The following is a 15,073-nucleotide window of genomic DNA, read 5'->3' as shown; positions in this document are numbered from 1 at the left end:
ACTGTTATTAACTAAGTTCTATTTAATTCAATGATATCGAATAATAATATTTTTAACACCTTTTGAAATAAAAAAAACTGAATTTGGTTGATCATTGCTTTCAAAATGTATGTTTATTAGGTATATACATACCTATTTACCTAAAATGTACCTACTACCTACTTTTATTGCAATTTACAGCCTAAAATGTTTTATTACATAGATACGTTGTCCGAGCTCAATACTGGTAAGACGAAAGTAAGGTAATTGCCCGACATTCACTTAGTCAAGCTCCAACCAGTATCGCCGCTAGTCGGCCCCAGTGAGCCCGATTAGGCCCGAGTGGGCCCGAGCGTCGACCGCCCCGTCGCCGTGACAGTCGAATAAAATGCATTTATTAGTTAAAAAATAATTGTATACTTAATACTAACGTATGAAATGAAACGTTTTTTTCATTCAAAGTTGGAGTATAATTTGTACATCCTCTAAAAACACAGGAAGGCATTTTATTTCTAAAAATACAAAAAGTTAGTAACCCGACTAGCCGCGACAGTGGGTGTGGGTTGGAGGTTGACTAAGTGAATGTCGAGCAATTACCTTGCTTTCCTCTTGCCAATATTAAGCTCGGACAACGTATCTATGTAATAATAACATCTTAGTTAGAACCTATTAATCCTTTGTTAGCCCGATAAGGGTAGATTTATACAAACACACCGGAGTTTTAGGTGAGCTGCGCAGTTTAGGCGCTCGCCACCTTTGGGAATTAGAACAGGCTGCGGGCAAAGCACTAAAGAGTTGCGAGCCTCGTCTCAAAACAGTCGTATATTGCCAAATCTCAATATGGATCACTGGATTTCTAGACTCCGGGTTGCGTTTCAAGGGATTAAGTTGTTACCTAACATTGGCTTAATGAAGTAGTTGCATTGCGTCGGTTAGCGTTACAACTAACGCGTTGAAGTGAACGGGCTGAATCTACGGGTCGGGAAAGAGACATTGGTTTTTTTTAATCAAAATCAGCCCGGAGTTTGGTATTCCGCGAACGGAATCTCCCCAGACTAACGCAGCATGCAGAAGATATAATGCACAACTGTGCGCAATATGCATCCGAATCCTGGACGCTCCGCGCCGTGGCCAGGAAAAAGATCGACGTATTTGAAATTTGGTGCTCGAGGAGAATGTTGCGCATACCGTGGATAGCAAAGAAATCCAATGTATCTTACAAAGCCAGATTAAGATTAAAACCAAACTCTTCACAATCTGCTGCCAGCGGATCCTCTCGTACTTTTTTCATGCAGCAAGAAGGAGCTAGTCAATCTGGATAAACTGGTTATGGTGTGTAGAGAGACGGCAAAAGATCTAGAGATCGAACACCTACCTAATGGTCTGACACCATCAAAGAGGTCATGGGAATCCAAGTCACGGATGCTCTACGGCAGGCACAAGGCAGGGTGGAGTGGAAGCAGCTCGTCAGCGCCACCCCCAAGGCTTACCAAAGCGGACACGACCTTCAGTCATGAAGAAAACGACACAGAAGAAGAGTGCATAATACCTACACAGGTGCACCAAAATCCTCTTTACTCTCTTAGTCCAGGGTAGACGGCACAGAAGGCAATGTGACATTACCGGGGAGAGACAGGCACAAGACCAAGGGCTTAACGTGCTTGACGAGGCACGGGGTTATCAAACCGCCAATATCCTGACTTCAAACTGTAACATTTTTTAACATGGAAAAACCCAGTCATAATGCTTATTGCCCCAACTTATATCCCGAGCCGAAATTCGACTCAAAATTCAAATGCAGCCGATGAGCGACTTTGTGGCATAGTGAGGTGTACCTGCGCAACAAGCGAGGATTCGTCAATAAAACTAATAACTATAGTTAGATTCTAAAGAAAGAATATTTTTTAGATTTTCTTTTACTGCTAAAACAAACGTTACTTAGCCAAGTACGGAAAGTATCTACTAATAGGTGCTTACGGCATGACAGCCTTCACAGTGCGTAGGTATAGCGGCGCTGTAGGTAGCTAATATTCAGATAGGTACAACTATATTTCAATTGACTTTCAGATAAACAAAGCCCAATAAATAGTAGAAATCTAACAAAAGGATTAATTTTATGTAGATTGATATCAACTTTATTGCTATTTGCATTGATTACTTATTTCTTTAATTCAATAATAATAAGTCATGACCCATTAAATCAAATAAATTTATTTTATTCACTCAAACAATCAGTGGTTCGTAATAACATATAAAAATGACGACAGTGTAACTTACACGTCAATTGTCAAGTAACCATGCTAAAATTTAATGCTTATCGGTAATCGACGTGGCCTCTCTTACGTAGTTTAATACTTCGTCTATGGCGGTCCCTTGGCTACCGTATAATATGGTTACCGTAAGGCTAGGCGGTGCATTGGTGGCCTATGTGGAGGCGTATTCCGGAGTTACCAAGGCGGAAGTGAAATTCCGTTACAACTATATTATCTACTTTTAAACGTGATGAGTATATTATCTTTAGGTGCCAATGACGATGGATTAAGCCATTTTAACCGACTTCAAAATAGGTAGAGGTTATCAATTCGACATGTAGGTATTTTTTTATGATTTGTTAAGTACCTCAGATTTTAACTGATTTCGAAAATTAATATTTTATTTGGAAGAATTTATGCTTTCAAATTGGTCCCATAGATATATTTTTTAAATCAATTGAGTGCTTTAGTTTTAAAATTAAGTAATTAACATACAAGTAGCCTGTGAAATATTGGATAACATGTTTACTTTTTTCTGAAAAAGAGAATAGAAATGAAATGTAATGAGGAGATACTTAATGGAAAATGTGGAACAAATATTATAATAGTTGGCAACATCACTCGCGCGGCTATTTCATCTATGTTCATCTCGATTATAACCTCAAAAAGGTCTTGCGAATGTGGTTGGTTGCCAGCCGCTGCTCCGTGTTGGGTTATAAATCGTAGACGCCGCTCTAGTTCAGTCTTGCGTGTAATTTGCTTCAGTTCACTACAAATTTAAAAATAACATTATGAAGCCTCCTTACAAAATCGGTAAGTTTTTATGAGCATGCATTTCCTCAAATACCTATAGTATTTTTCTATAGGTATTTGATACTTTTAAACTAATTACCATCTAACGTTGTGGTAAATTGTAGGTAAATAATTTTATAAGTATATATATGAGTAGGAAATTAAAATTAAAGATCAAATACGACCACTTATTACTACAGCATGAACGATTATTATACATTAGAGTCATTATTAATTGAATATAGATATCCAGGTGTAATAATTTATATTTAGAAGCATTATTATCAAAAAATTATCAGTTGATAGATATCTTTGTCACATGTTGGCAGATAGATAAGTACCCTTACAATTCGATGATCAGCCATTTGGAGCTGCCAAATTCTTCCAACTTTTATTTTATCTAATCTTCGTTACTTACCTCAGTTGATGATAAATACTTTTTCATCATGAGAAAAAGATTTTTACAATGGATTAATGGAATGGTTGTTAACACGCTTTTATTATTTGTTATAATTATGAATAATTTTATTGTATGCATCAATAATAATTTCATATACTTAAAATAAACCAATAAAAATGAATTCTGAATCTAGTCTGTAACTTACAGCTGATGAAAAGTTGGCTGAATGGGGCAGAAAGGAAATCATGTTGGCTGAAAAAGAAATGCCTGGTTTGATGGCATGTCGTCTCAAGTATGCACCAAGCAAAATCCTTAAAGGTGCAAGGATTGCAGGCAGCTTGCACATGACTGTACAGACTGCTGTACTTATAGAAACTCTTGTTGAACTAGGAGCAGAGGTAAGAGATTATGCCAAATAATGCTTTGGTAAAAGAATAAAAAAAAACTTAATTTATTTTTTCATTATTGCTCAGCTATAGAATGCAATATTTTGTAACTCTTTATATCATACAGAATAAGCTTTTGCTTGGAAGTATGGGTATATACTTACACATCTGGATTTGTGTCTAGTAAAATTTTGTCTTAATATATTAAGCTGCAAGATATGTTTGCTTTATAAAATATAATCAAGTACCATGTTCCAATAGAATTAGATTAAAAAGTAGATTGTACAATTTGTTTTGAAAACAACCAATTATTTGTTTCTCACAGCTTTCAAACAATATGCCCATTAGGATAGTAAACTGGTACTCAATTTGTCAGTTACATGATCTGTGGATTGTTTGCCTTGTGAAAAATAGCTATACTCGTAAATAGTTTAGTGAGTATACAATTATAAAATGAAATTTTTAGTCAGTTAGAGCTGTTAGTCAAATTTACCACTGACCCTCGGTTGCACGGAGTCCAAAATTGGTTATGAGAATACTAGTAATGTAAATTGTTTTATAGGTTTTTGAGTGTGGTAATTTTTATTATATGCTAAATTTCATCTGGTTTTTTTGCCTTTAGTATTTTTAAAATATTTTTCAATACCAGAATCCAACCTCCAGTTTTATATACATTCGCATTTATAGTTTTACATACTAAGATACTGTGGGCCATTTATTAAATTTCATAAAAAAAAAATGATCACAAGGATAAATTAGGAAGATTTAAATTATATTGTGTTTATTCAGACCAAAATTAATTCTTCAAAAAATTGCAATACGAAAGAATTTTCATTTGCAAATTAGCATACATATCACAGCTAACTATTATGTAACATTGTTTGCAAAAATCATTTTATTCTATTTCCTTAATAGTAACAATGTCTACCGCTTATCTCTAGTTTTATCCTGAAATATTATGTAGGTATTGTAATTTTATTCCTTCATGTATTTCCTTCACAATAAAAAAATCAGATAATACAAATGCTGAAAATAAATATGCTAAATACCTTCAAGGCTATTGTCTTTTTTATCATAACAATAAAGATTTAGTGATAGGACAGAACAAGGGTTACCAAGCGATGAATAATAAAATCATAAAAACATATTTATGAGCTTCATTATAACAATTACTAAGAGAATGAACAATCTCAACTGCCTCATTATTTTTAGTTATTCATGTAAAAAGTTATGAGCTCATTATGAAATCCAGTATCAATTTAATTAGCTTAACTAGTTTTTGATTGCAGCCCCACCTGCATTAATGCTCCAAACTTTCATTGCTTATACCTCTTAGTGCTTCAATTTCTTAAAAAGTGGTCAGTAAACTTTTGTTTCTAACCTTGAGCTCTTTATTATTCTGTATATAATTTTTACCTTTTAAATGGTCAAAGTTGCACCCTTATTCCAACCACATAAGGGATAAGATTCCAAAATCACTCTTTAAATAAGTAAAACCCCTTCATTGTTTTATGGTGAATTATTTAAGGAACATTTGAACAAAATTTAATGATTTAAGACCCAGCTGGTTCGCCTGCGCCTTGATGGCGTCAGCCAGTCAACTTCTTGTCTAAATATTTATGATATGACTATAGATTTGGGGCTCTATTTGTATGATGTGATAGTGATAATAGAATATTCATTTTTATGTATGATAATAATATGTGATACTCAATAAAACATTTTGTGTTAGCAAGCATGATAAGCATTTATAATTAAAAAAGTCAATTGTAATTCATAATTAATTTTTCAAAACTCATTCCATTTTGTATAAAAACAAATACAAATGAAAACTTGATAAATGATAAAGAATGCCAGGTCAGGGTTAAAAGGCAATAGAGTTATTTTGTTTCCTCAGTCAAGATTCATAAACAGAATATTCTTTATCATGCATAGTTGAACTTTTCATATCTTTGACCTTAGATATTTAGTTCACATGACATAATCTACATTGTGCAATAACATTGTCAATTTCTTAACAACATGTAATTTAGAATCAATAATAGTGAAATAGTAATTAAATTCATTTTTTTTAATCTTTTGTCTAAAAAGGTAAAAGTATGAAGTATGTTGTCTCTTTTTTATACAAACAATTTCTTTCGTTCATTTCGATGCACCAATTGTATTTTAAGTATCAGTGTCTTCAAATCTTATCACACCTATTAGTTTTACTAATATTATAAATGCGAAAGTTTGTGCAGTTTGGATATTTGATTGTTAGTTAGAAATAAATGCAGAAACCGCTTAACGAATTTGAAAAAAAATTGTCACATGGATAGACCATGTGCTCCATTAACATAAGATATCAAGCACTGTGCTCTCGTAGTAAATGAATGAATTCAGTAATTAGAGTTTCAAATCAGATGGCACTGACGTCGCATAGGTAAGACTATAAATAGAAATATTCATGTAGGAAATTTGTAGCGAAAAAGGATTTTCACGTGGGCAAGCCTCGAACAACACCTAGTGTTTAATATTTTTATAATGAAAGGGCAAGATCTTCCAACATCAGACAAATCGCAATTGGTGGACATTTGTTTTTAATGAGAATACTATTGAATCTATCTGTTAATAAACTTGTCCTGATAAAATGATAAAGTGTTCTTATACATGAAATAGAAAAAAGAAATTATGTTATTGATAATGATTACATTTTGATGATGTAATTTATAAACAAAACATCACGCTATATGTTTTTGTTAATTACGCACAAGCATGGCGATGTAATGACATTTGTTTATTCACAGACATAACACGCGCAACTTCGATAATCGACCAATAATAGAAAATTATTCTTCTCGAAACCTTACCTATCAATTATATTTTATTACCCACCTCAAGTGTAAACATGCACAAACTACAAAGTCATTCACAGAAAAAGTGTAAATTTGTTAAAATAAAATGCGTATTCTGCATATACTTAAAACCACTTATACAAATAGATACAAAACCAGTTCCTGATTGAAGATTTGGCCAGTATGCTTTAGAAATAGATTTTGTGAGTAATTGATGCAAGAAAGGAGATGAGGTTAAATAGAGACGTCCAGGTTCATAAGATAACGTATGAAATCCCGTAGCTTACTTACTTGTTTAAAATACAGAATGGAACGGAAGTTCTCACGTTTAAATCACTAAATTGCCATCAGATAATTTATGCTATTTCGAATAAATTTTATTAGCATATGATTTTTCGTGTCTTAGCATGCTGAACAATGATAGTAATGCTAATTGTTTATTTGATGCATTAATTAAAGTTGGCAATTAATATTATAAAAATATATTCATTATTCTTATAGTATTTACATTTATATGTAGGTATCTTTATCTATGACAAACCTCGTGACATACGGACCGCCTTATATACGGTATGCACTGTTAGATATGGATATGTAAATCATGATATATCTTGTTCAAAGGTGACCCCAAAATCTCAAATAGAGTTAAATTTGTTTAAGTTGTTTTATTTAAACTAGTCAGTCAGGTTTAATGAAGGTTTTTAGTGAACTTATAGGCGTATAGATCTTTGAATCATCGGCATACACTGAACATTTTGAATGCCAATAGTATTTATTTATGTCATTAATAAACAATAAATAAAATGGATGGAAAGGATGATCGGTGTGCATAAAGAGGGGAAATGTTCGCGGGCCCCCATAGGGCTAATAATGTGTTTTATGAACAACGAGGTATATAGACTTAACTGCGAGGCTAGGGCCCCGATAAATGTCCACCCATAAATGGCCGTGCATTCAGTGTGAAAACCGAGCAACAAGTATGGCAGTTAGGCAATCGGAAGTCCCACCAGAGCACAGCTTCCTTTAATTACAATTTTACTATGGCGTTAATTACTTACAAACTACAAATCGTGGGTACAAGTGTTACACGTCTGCTTGCCCTTACAGAGATACCGGCCTCACCTTACGCCTTTTGTTGCTATGTTACAGGTCCAATGGTCAAGTAGCAACATTTACAGCACCCAAGATGAAGCCGCGGCTGCTCTGGTTGCTGTCGGAATACCGATTTACGCGTGGAAAGGTGAAACTGAAGAAGAATATACATGGTGTATTGAGCAAACACTCATTTTCCAAGATGGAAAGGTACGAATTGTTTTCTAGCTTATCACCATAGATATTAATAGGCAGAGAAAAAACTTTGTACTCTTTTATAAGCACATTGCGCGCACTGAGGAGTGTGAGATTTGGCTAACTTTTAATTATTAAAGTTCATATAGAGGAGTGCAGAAAAATTGAGGGTTGGTTGCGGCTTTGTCCGCGCGAAAAGTCCCTAAAACACTGCACGACACCAGGGTCATCTTTTTAAAAATCCTATAAAAACATTGTTATTTTGAGTAATTACCGGAATAAAAAGTAGCCTATGAACATATAGACAACAAATCCAGGACATAGTCTACCTGCGCGCCAAATTTCATCCAAATTCGTCATTTGTTTTGTTTACTTCTAACAAACATCCAAACATTTCATAAACCCTGGCATATATAATATTAGAACATTAACATGTTCATTACATGAACGTTACATGTACATTCAATCCGACGATCGAATTTACATCACTGGACGAATGACGAGACGAGCTTGCTGTTCGCCTGATGGTAAGCGATCCGACCGCTCGTAAACAACAAACACCATCCAACACCTTGAATTACAAAGTATTTTTTAATATTCCACTGCGCTCGTCATCCTGAGACACGAGACGTTAAGTCTCATTATACATTATGTACCTAATGGCATTGTTTTGTTTGACGATCTTTTTGAAATCGTAAGTACAAAGCCGTATTAAAACCAGCTTGTTTTTATTTTTTTCAGCCATTGAATATGATTCTGGATGATGGTGGTGATCTGACAAATTTGGTCCACACCAAATATCCTCACCTACTAGAAGGTGTAAAAGGTATCTCTGAAGAAACCACAACTGGTGTCCACAATTTGTACAAAATGTTCCGTGAAGGATTATTAAAAGTACCAGCAATCAATGTTAATGACTCTGTTACGAAGAGCAAATTCGACAATCTTTATGGTTGCAGAGAATCTTTGCTTGATGGAATCAAGAGGGCAACTGACATTATGATAGCAGGAAAAGTTTGTGTTGTTGCTGGTTATGGTGATGTAGGTAAAGGATGTGCCCAAGCTTTCAAAGGATTTGGCGGAAGAGTAATAGTAACTGAAATTGACCCTATAAATGCTCTACAAGCTGCAATGGAAGGATTTCAGGTAACTACTATGGAAGAAGCTGCTGAAACTGGACAAATCTTCGTAACAACTACAGGAAACCTAGATATCATTACTAAAGAACATTTTCTAAGAATGAAAGACGATGCCATTGTCTGCAACATTGGACACTTTGATTGTGAAGTAGATGTTGCATGGTTAGACAACAATGCCAAGAAAGTAAACATTAAACCTCAGGTTGACCGTTATGAATTGGAGAATGGAAACCACATCATTGTGCTTGCAGCTGGAAGACTTGTCAATCTAGGATGTGCTACAGGACATTCATCCTTTGTGATGTCTAATTCATTTACCAATCAAGTACTGGCTCAAATTGAACTTTGGACAAGACACAATGCCTACCCTATTGGAGTTCACACATTGCCCAAAAAGCTAGATGAAGAAGTTGCAGCATTACACTTGGATCATCTTGGAGTAAAACTAACCAAACTGACACCCAAGCAAGCAAAATATATTGGTGTACCAGTTGAAGGTCCATACAAACCTGATCATTACAGATACTAAATTGTTCTGTTCTTGCTTTATACTTGGTTTTCTAGGGATGAATTAGATAATAATTTACTTTTTTATAAAGTGTTAAATCAGTATACTGCAAATAATCACTATACACTTTAATGCATCATACAATACATAATACTTGTGTACTAACTTCTACACACATTAGTTAAATTCTGATACACTAATAGGAATTTAAATGTATACCTACAATATTACATTAAATGGTAATTTGGTGTGGTTTTGATACACTAACGCAATCCTAAATCTATGGTTTTATTAAGAAAGTGACACTTTAATCGGCGCTTTTCATATTTACTTAGTTTTATAATTAAACTTAATTTTGGCGAGACTACTAAATAAAAAAAAAAATATCCTTAATTTCACAAATATCTATAGGAATTTTCAAATGCTATTTCCTAATACAATTAGAATTTTGTCTGTGATTATTGAGTTTTGATTAACGGTTGTTTTCAATAAACAATCCCAATCGTAACCTATACTATACTATTACATAAAGCTGAAGAGTTTGTTTGTTTGAACGCGCTAATCTCGGGAACTACCGGTCCAAACAGAAAAAATATTTTTGCGTTGGTTAGCCCTTTGTTCGTGGAGTGCTATAGGCTATATATCATCACGCTATACCCAATAGGAGCGGAGCAGTAATGGCTAATCTCAGGAACTACCGATCCAAACTGAAAAATTATGTTTGCGTTGGATAGCCCTTTGTTCGTGGAGTGCTATAGGCTATATATCATCACGCTATACCCAATAGGAGCGGAGCAGTAATGGCTAATCGCAGGAACTACCGATTCGAACTGAAAATTTATTTTTTGCGTTGGATAGCCCTTTGTTCGTGGAGTGCTATAGGCTATATTTCATCACGCTATACCTAATAGGAGCGGAGCAGTAATGGCTAATCTCAGGAACTACCGGTCCAAACTGAAAAATTATTTTTGCGTTGAATAGCCCTTTGTTCGTGGAGTGCTATAGGCTATATATCATCACGCTATACCTAATAGGAGCGGAGCAGTAATGGCTAATCTCAGGAACTACCGGTCCAAACTGAAAAATTCTTTTTGCGTTGGATAGCCCTTTGTGGAATGCTCTAAGTTATATATCATCACGCTATGACCAATAGGAGCGGAGCAGTAATGAAATATGTTGCAAAAACGGGGCAATTTATTAGTTTTGGGAGCTTCCGTTGCGTGCGCTGCATAAACGGTTAAAGTTATGCAACAATGATGTATGACGGGATTATTCCTCTTAAAAAGTTCTAAAAAATATATTATAAAACAAAGTTCCCCGCTGCATCTGTCTGCCTGAACATGTTAAACTCAAAAACTACCCAACGTATTAAGATGAAATTTGGTATGGAGACAGTTTGAGACCCTGGGAAGAACATAGGCTCCCGGGAAACTACTACTTTTATAACGGAAAAATTTAGCCTGAAAAACTTTATAACGCGAGCGGAGCCGCGGGCAAAAGCTAGTCTTTGATAAACTCCCGAGACCAAACCAATTAAAATAAGTTATTTGTAAGTATGTCATATATATAAAAAAAAAACTACCCTAATAGCTTTTTATAATTATGTGAAATTTAACCGTTCATATATATATATATATATGAACGGTTAAATTTCACAAATTATAAAAGGTTATTAGGGTAGTTTTTTTTTTAATCTGCGATAAATCTATAACTTTAGGCTAACAATAACACGTTTGGTTCTCCAGGAGAAAATGCAAGTAGTCGCTGTGTTAAACCTAACAACACGCCAGGGCCCAGAAATCAAATAATTATTTTTTAACTGAATGTTAAAAGCAACAAATTTTTGAACTGACGGTAACTGGTAGGGGCTTCAACATGACAGCCATAACAGAAACAAGACCCTTGAACTCTGAATTAATTAATAACTAATATTTCTGAATGAAAAGCGCTGCATCGCTTTTCATTCAGAAATATTAGTTATAATATGTCCGCCGTAATAACACTGCATCGCAGACTCGCATCCAAAAACAACTTCAAGAAAATGTGGAAAGAATTTTATCCATAGGTAAATTCTTACCCCCTTATTCATACACGTTATTTATCAAAGGACGGAAAGAATGAAGGTAGAAGGAAGACTTGTTACCACAGCAATGCTCTGTCCTTAAATAAATATCTTTTATGAATAAGGGGTTACTATAATTATATAATTAATATATAATAAAGGGTTACTATATAGTAACCCTCACTACTATAATTCTATCGGCGATGGCTGAAGCCCATTTAAACCATTTATTTTTCTACACACACATAAAAACAACAAAAATAAAAGTAAGAATAAAAAAAAATACACAGACACACAGTTAACAATATTAGGCATACGACGGATTTGTTGCATTATGTGTGTTAAAAGGCTTACCAGCTCAGTATACTCACTCATCGAGGGAGAAACGGGTAAGGGCCCAAAAAGTGATCCTCTCGCACACACACGGTCGATTATTTGTAGAATAAAGCTTCATTTAATAATCAGTTATTATTGCTAGCAATACACATACGCACTTATTGCTGGTACCTAATATTAACAGTAATATTACACCTGCAGTCAATAAGAGTTTAAGATATTTTTATAGGTCGACAAACGTTTGACTTATGATGATATTATGATTATTTGACTTATGCGATTACATAATCGTGTATGAATTAATATGAATGTAGATAGGTACTGTCACAAAACGGCGTCCGTTTTGCGAATTACAGATTTGGGGCCGTTCAAGTATTACGTAACGCAGTTTTTGAAGATTTCTTAACCCCCCACCCCCTCATGTAACGCGTCGTAACGTTTTCGGGTACTTACACTCCCACCCACCCTCTAAAAGTTACGTAACTCTGAAGTGTCATTTTTTTCTAGTATTCATAATGTCACGCGAAGTACCGGTAAGTTGCTAAAATACCTTTGTTATTGTTTTAAAATAAAAAAAAACAATGTTACATAACGCGTTGTTCTAAAACCCCCTCCCGCCCCTGTAACGTTTTACGAGGACCTCCCTGCCCTCCAAATTACTTTACGTAATACTTGAACGGCCCTTTGATGACAAGAGTGCGTGGGAATTCGCATCGTGTATCATCGGTAATTTTCATGGCCCCATGCTTTCAGAACATGAATCATAGATGCGCTATCCAAGAAATGGGATTGGATATTACGTAACGGCGGAAAGTGTTTGTATGAATGTTTGGATTTTCGAAAATATTAATCAACTTACGTACTGCAATAATATGCTTTATACTCACTGGCGAAACAGCTCGGCAGGGGATTTAGAATGACTAATAATGTCAATAACTGGATAAGATTGCCATAAGGTTTTCTGCCCCGTATCGGCCTGTAGTATGCAATCGTGGTCGCAGGATATTATTCGTAATTTACCACTAACACAATCCTAAATATATAGTTTTATTTGTATATAGTCATAAAGTAGCTTAATTTTCTTAAGGTATATTGCGAATTTTAAGAAAATTACACATTTAATATTGATGTTGTTTTACATTTTTAATAAAATTTTGATGAGTCTACTAAATAAGGATGACTTACTGCAAACTTTCAATTGGAATATAACATATTATATTTAGTATGTGTTGCTTGCATTAACATTTTTATGCCAGTCTTTTTAGACTGCCATAACTGTCATTATCTGCATCATTTAAATTAAGTAACATAATTATTATAAGCTAAATACTTGTCTCAGTCTTTGACTACATAGACAGATATATGTCTGATTATATATTTAAAACTACTAAATGGATTTTGAGATATTTTACTTACAATTTACATGTTATCTTATAATTCATAAAAGAAATATTTCTACACATATTGTTCTTTAAATATTTACATTGAGTAGAATCTAAGTAATTCTTCATCTTTAGGTTTTAAAATACATTGGTCTTTCAAGTTGACAACCCATCCTGGTTCAAGACCAAAAAATATCTGTCTTGGATCCTTTTTTGTACATAGCATATCATAGATTGAGTCCTTTTCAATCTCAGGCAATTGGTATCCATACTTTTGTGCCAATTTTAACCTCTCCTGGGATACTTTTTCTGGATCAGCTAAGTATCCTCGTGTTTCAGCACTGGTGTAGTATTCAATGGCATCAGGGGGAGGTATCATCCTTCTCGGAATAGCTTGTCCTGATTCAAAGAATTTCTTTGGGTTTTTCAACAAGAACAGGCTGTGAGGATCATAGTATGCTGTTGTTATAACTCCACCATTTCTCTCAATAGCAGCTATAACTAATTCACTGGCCCATTGCACTTCAATGTTTATCTTTGCTGCAAAAATATCTGCTCCTTCATCTGTCAAATGAATTCCAAATTGCTTCTGGTCAGGGTGGAACAAGTAACCCCCTGATTTAACTATACTAGCAATGTCTATAGCTTTTGTTACATCCAACCTGTCAGTATCAATTAATTTTTGCAACGAGTGCAATGATAAAGGTGGATATTCTCTTTTCATGCTGAAAAAAGAAAATGTGCAAATGTTTATGGCTAGTAAATTTCTTCAATTTTTACAGCTTTAAAATGTGGCACAATAATTAGTTTACATGATGTAAATGTATGTAATTAAGTAATGTAATTTAGTCATAATCAAACAGTGAAGTTTCTCCTGAATGCCCAAAATTAAAAGCAAATACAGATAATTTTCAACAATGGAGTACAATAATTTAACTATATTATTCTAACATAATATGGCACATTTAAAAATAACAGTGGCTGTTCGGTACTTATAATTTATATCATACATTAAAATGTATATATATATTCTTTTTTTGGATAAAAGTAGCCAGTACATCCTTTGCAGGTTCAGTGGGTCAGCTGCAAATGTGTATCAGACTGACAGACAAAATTACTTGAATGTATAAATAAACAAGACATTTTGTAGCATTCAAGTTACTGAAGATATCCATGTTAAAATTGAGTAGAATAAAATTATTATAAACAATGAATGAAAGAAAATAAAAAATGCTTTAACTTAAATTAATAATATTATTCCCACTTACTGGTGTCCTCTATAATAATGTTCTTGTGGAACACGCAAATAGAATGGATTATTTCCAGTTTCATAACCTAATCTCATGTAGTTCTGTCGTTGCCCAGAACCTTTGTTGCCAGCACCATGTTTGTCTCCACCATGCTGACCACGACCTCGTTTTTGCTACAAGAAAAAAGGCATAATTAAATATTTTAAAGTGTTTAATATTACATTATTCTATGAAATACTTGCTGTTTTTCGAGATCCAGGATTGTCACGAATGTTAGCAAGAGAAATCCTAGGTAAAGATCTTAACATAGACAATGATTTATCCGTTATTTGGCGAGACGCCATCGTATTGTGAATTTAATTTAAATGTTTAAATTTGTTATTTTGTATATTTATAATATTAATATAGGTTAGGTTTGTTTCTGATAATCTCTCTGACGGATCAGAATTTGGAATTTTGACATTTC

General features: G+C 34.1%; 2 protein-coding genes across 2 annotated transcripts; one reads left to right on the top strand and one right to left on the bottom strand.

The window, feature by feature from the left end:
* Positions 1-2,787: 2,787 nt before the first annotated feature.
* LOC115449381 (adenosylhomocysteinase) lies at positions 2,788-9,856 on the top strand. Its single transcript, XM_030177184.2, has 4 exons — positions 2,788-3,044; positions 3,631-3,821; positions 7,793-7,945; positions 8,672-9,856. Exons 1-4 carry the CDS (start codon positions 3,023-3,025, stop codon positions 9,596-9,598), a joined length of 1,293 nt encoding a protein of 430 aa, XP_030033044.1. The 5' UTR covers positions 2,788-3,022; the 3' UTR covers positions 9,599-9,856.
* Positions 9,857-13,008: 3,152 nt separating this feature from the next.
* On the bottom strand, positions 13,009-15,073 carry LOC115449387 (39S ribosomal protein L15, mitochondrial). Its single transcript, XM_030177190.2, has 3 exons — positions 14,850-15,073; positions 14,626-14,780; positions 13,009-14,082 (listed from the first exon to the last, which is right to left on the bottom strand). Exons 1-3 carry the CDS (start codon positions 14,949-14,951, stop codon positions 13,455-13,457), a joined length of 885 nt encoding a protein of 294 aa, XP_030033050.1. The 5' UTR covers positions 14,952-15,073; the 3' UTR covers positions 13,009-13,454.

This window comes from Manduca sexta, chromosome 23, assembly GCF_014839805.1.
Source record: "Manduca sexta isolate Smith_Timp_Sample1 chromosome 23, JHU_Msex_v1.0, whole genome shotgun sequence".
Lineage (NCBI taxonomy): Eukaryota > Metazoa > Arthropoda > Insecta > Lepidoptera > Sphingidae > Manduca > Manduca sexta.
This window is presented reverse-complemented; position numbering and strand designations above follow the sequence as displayed.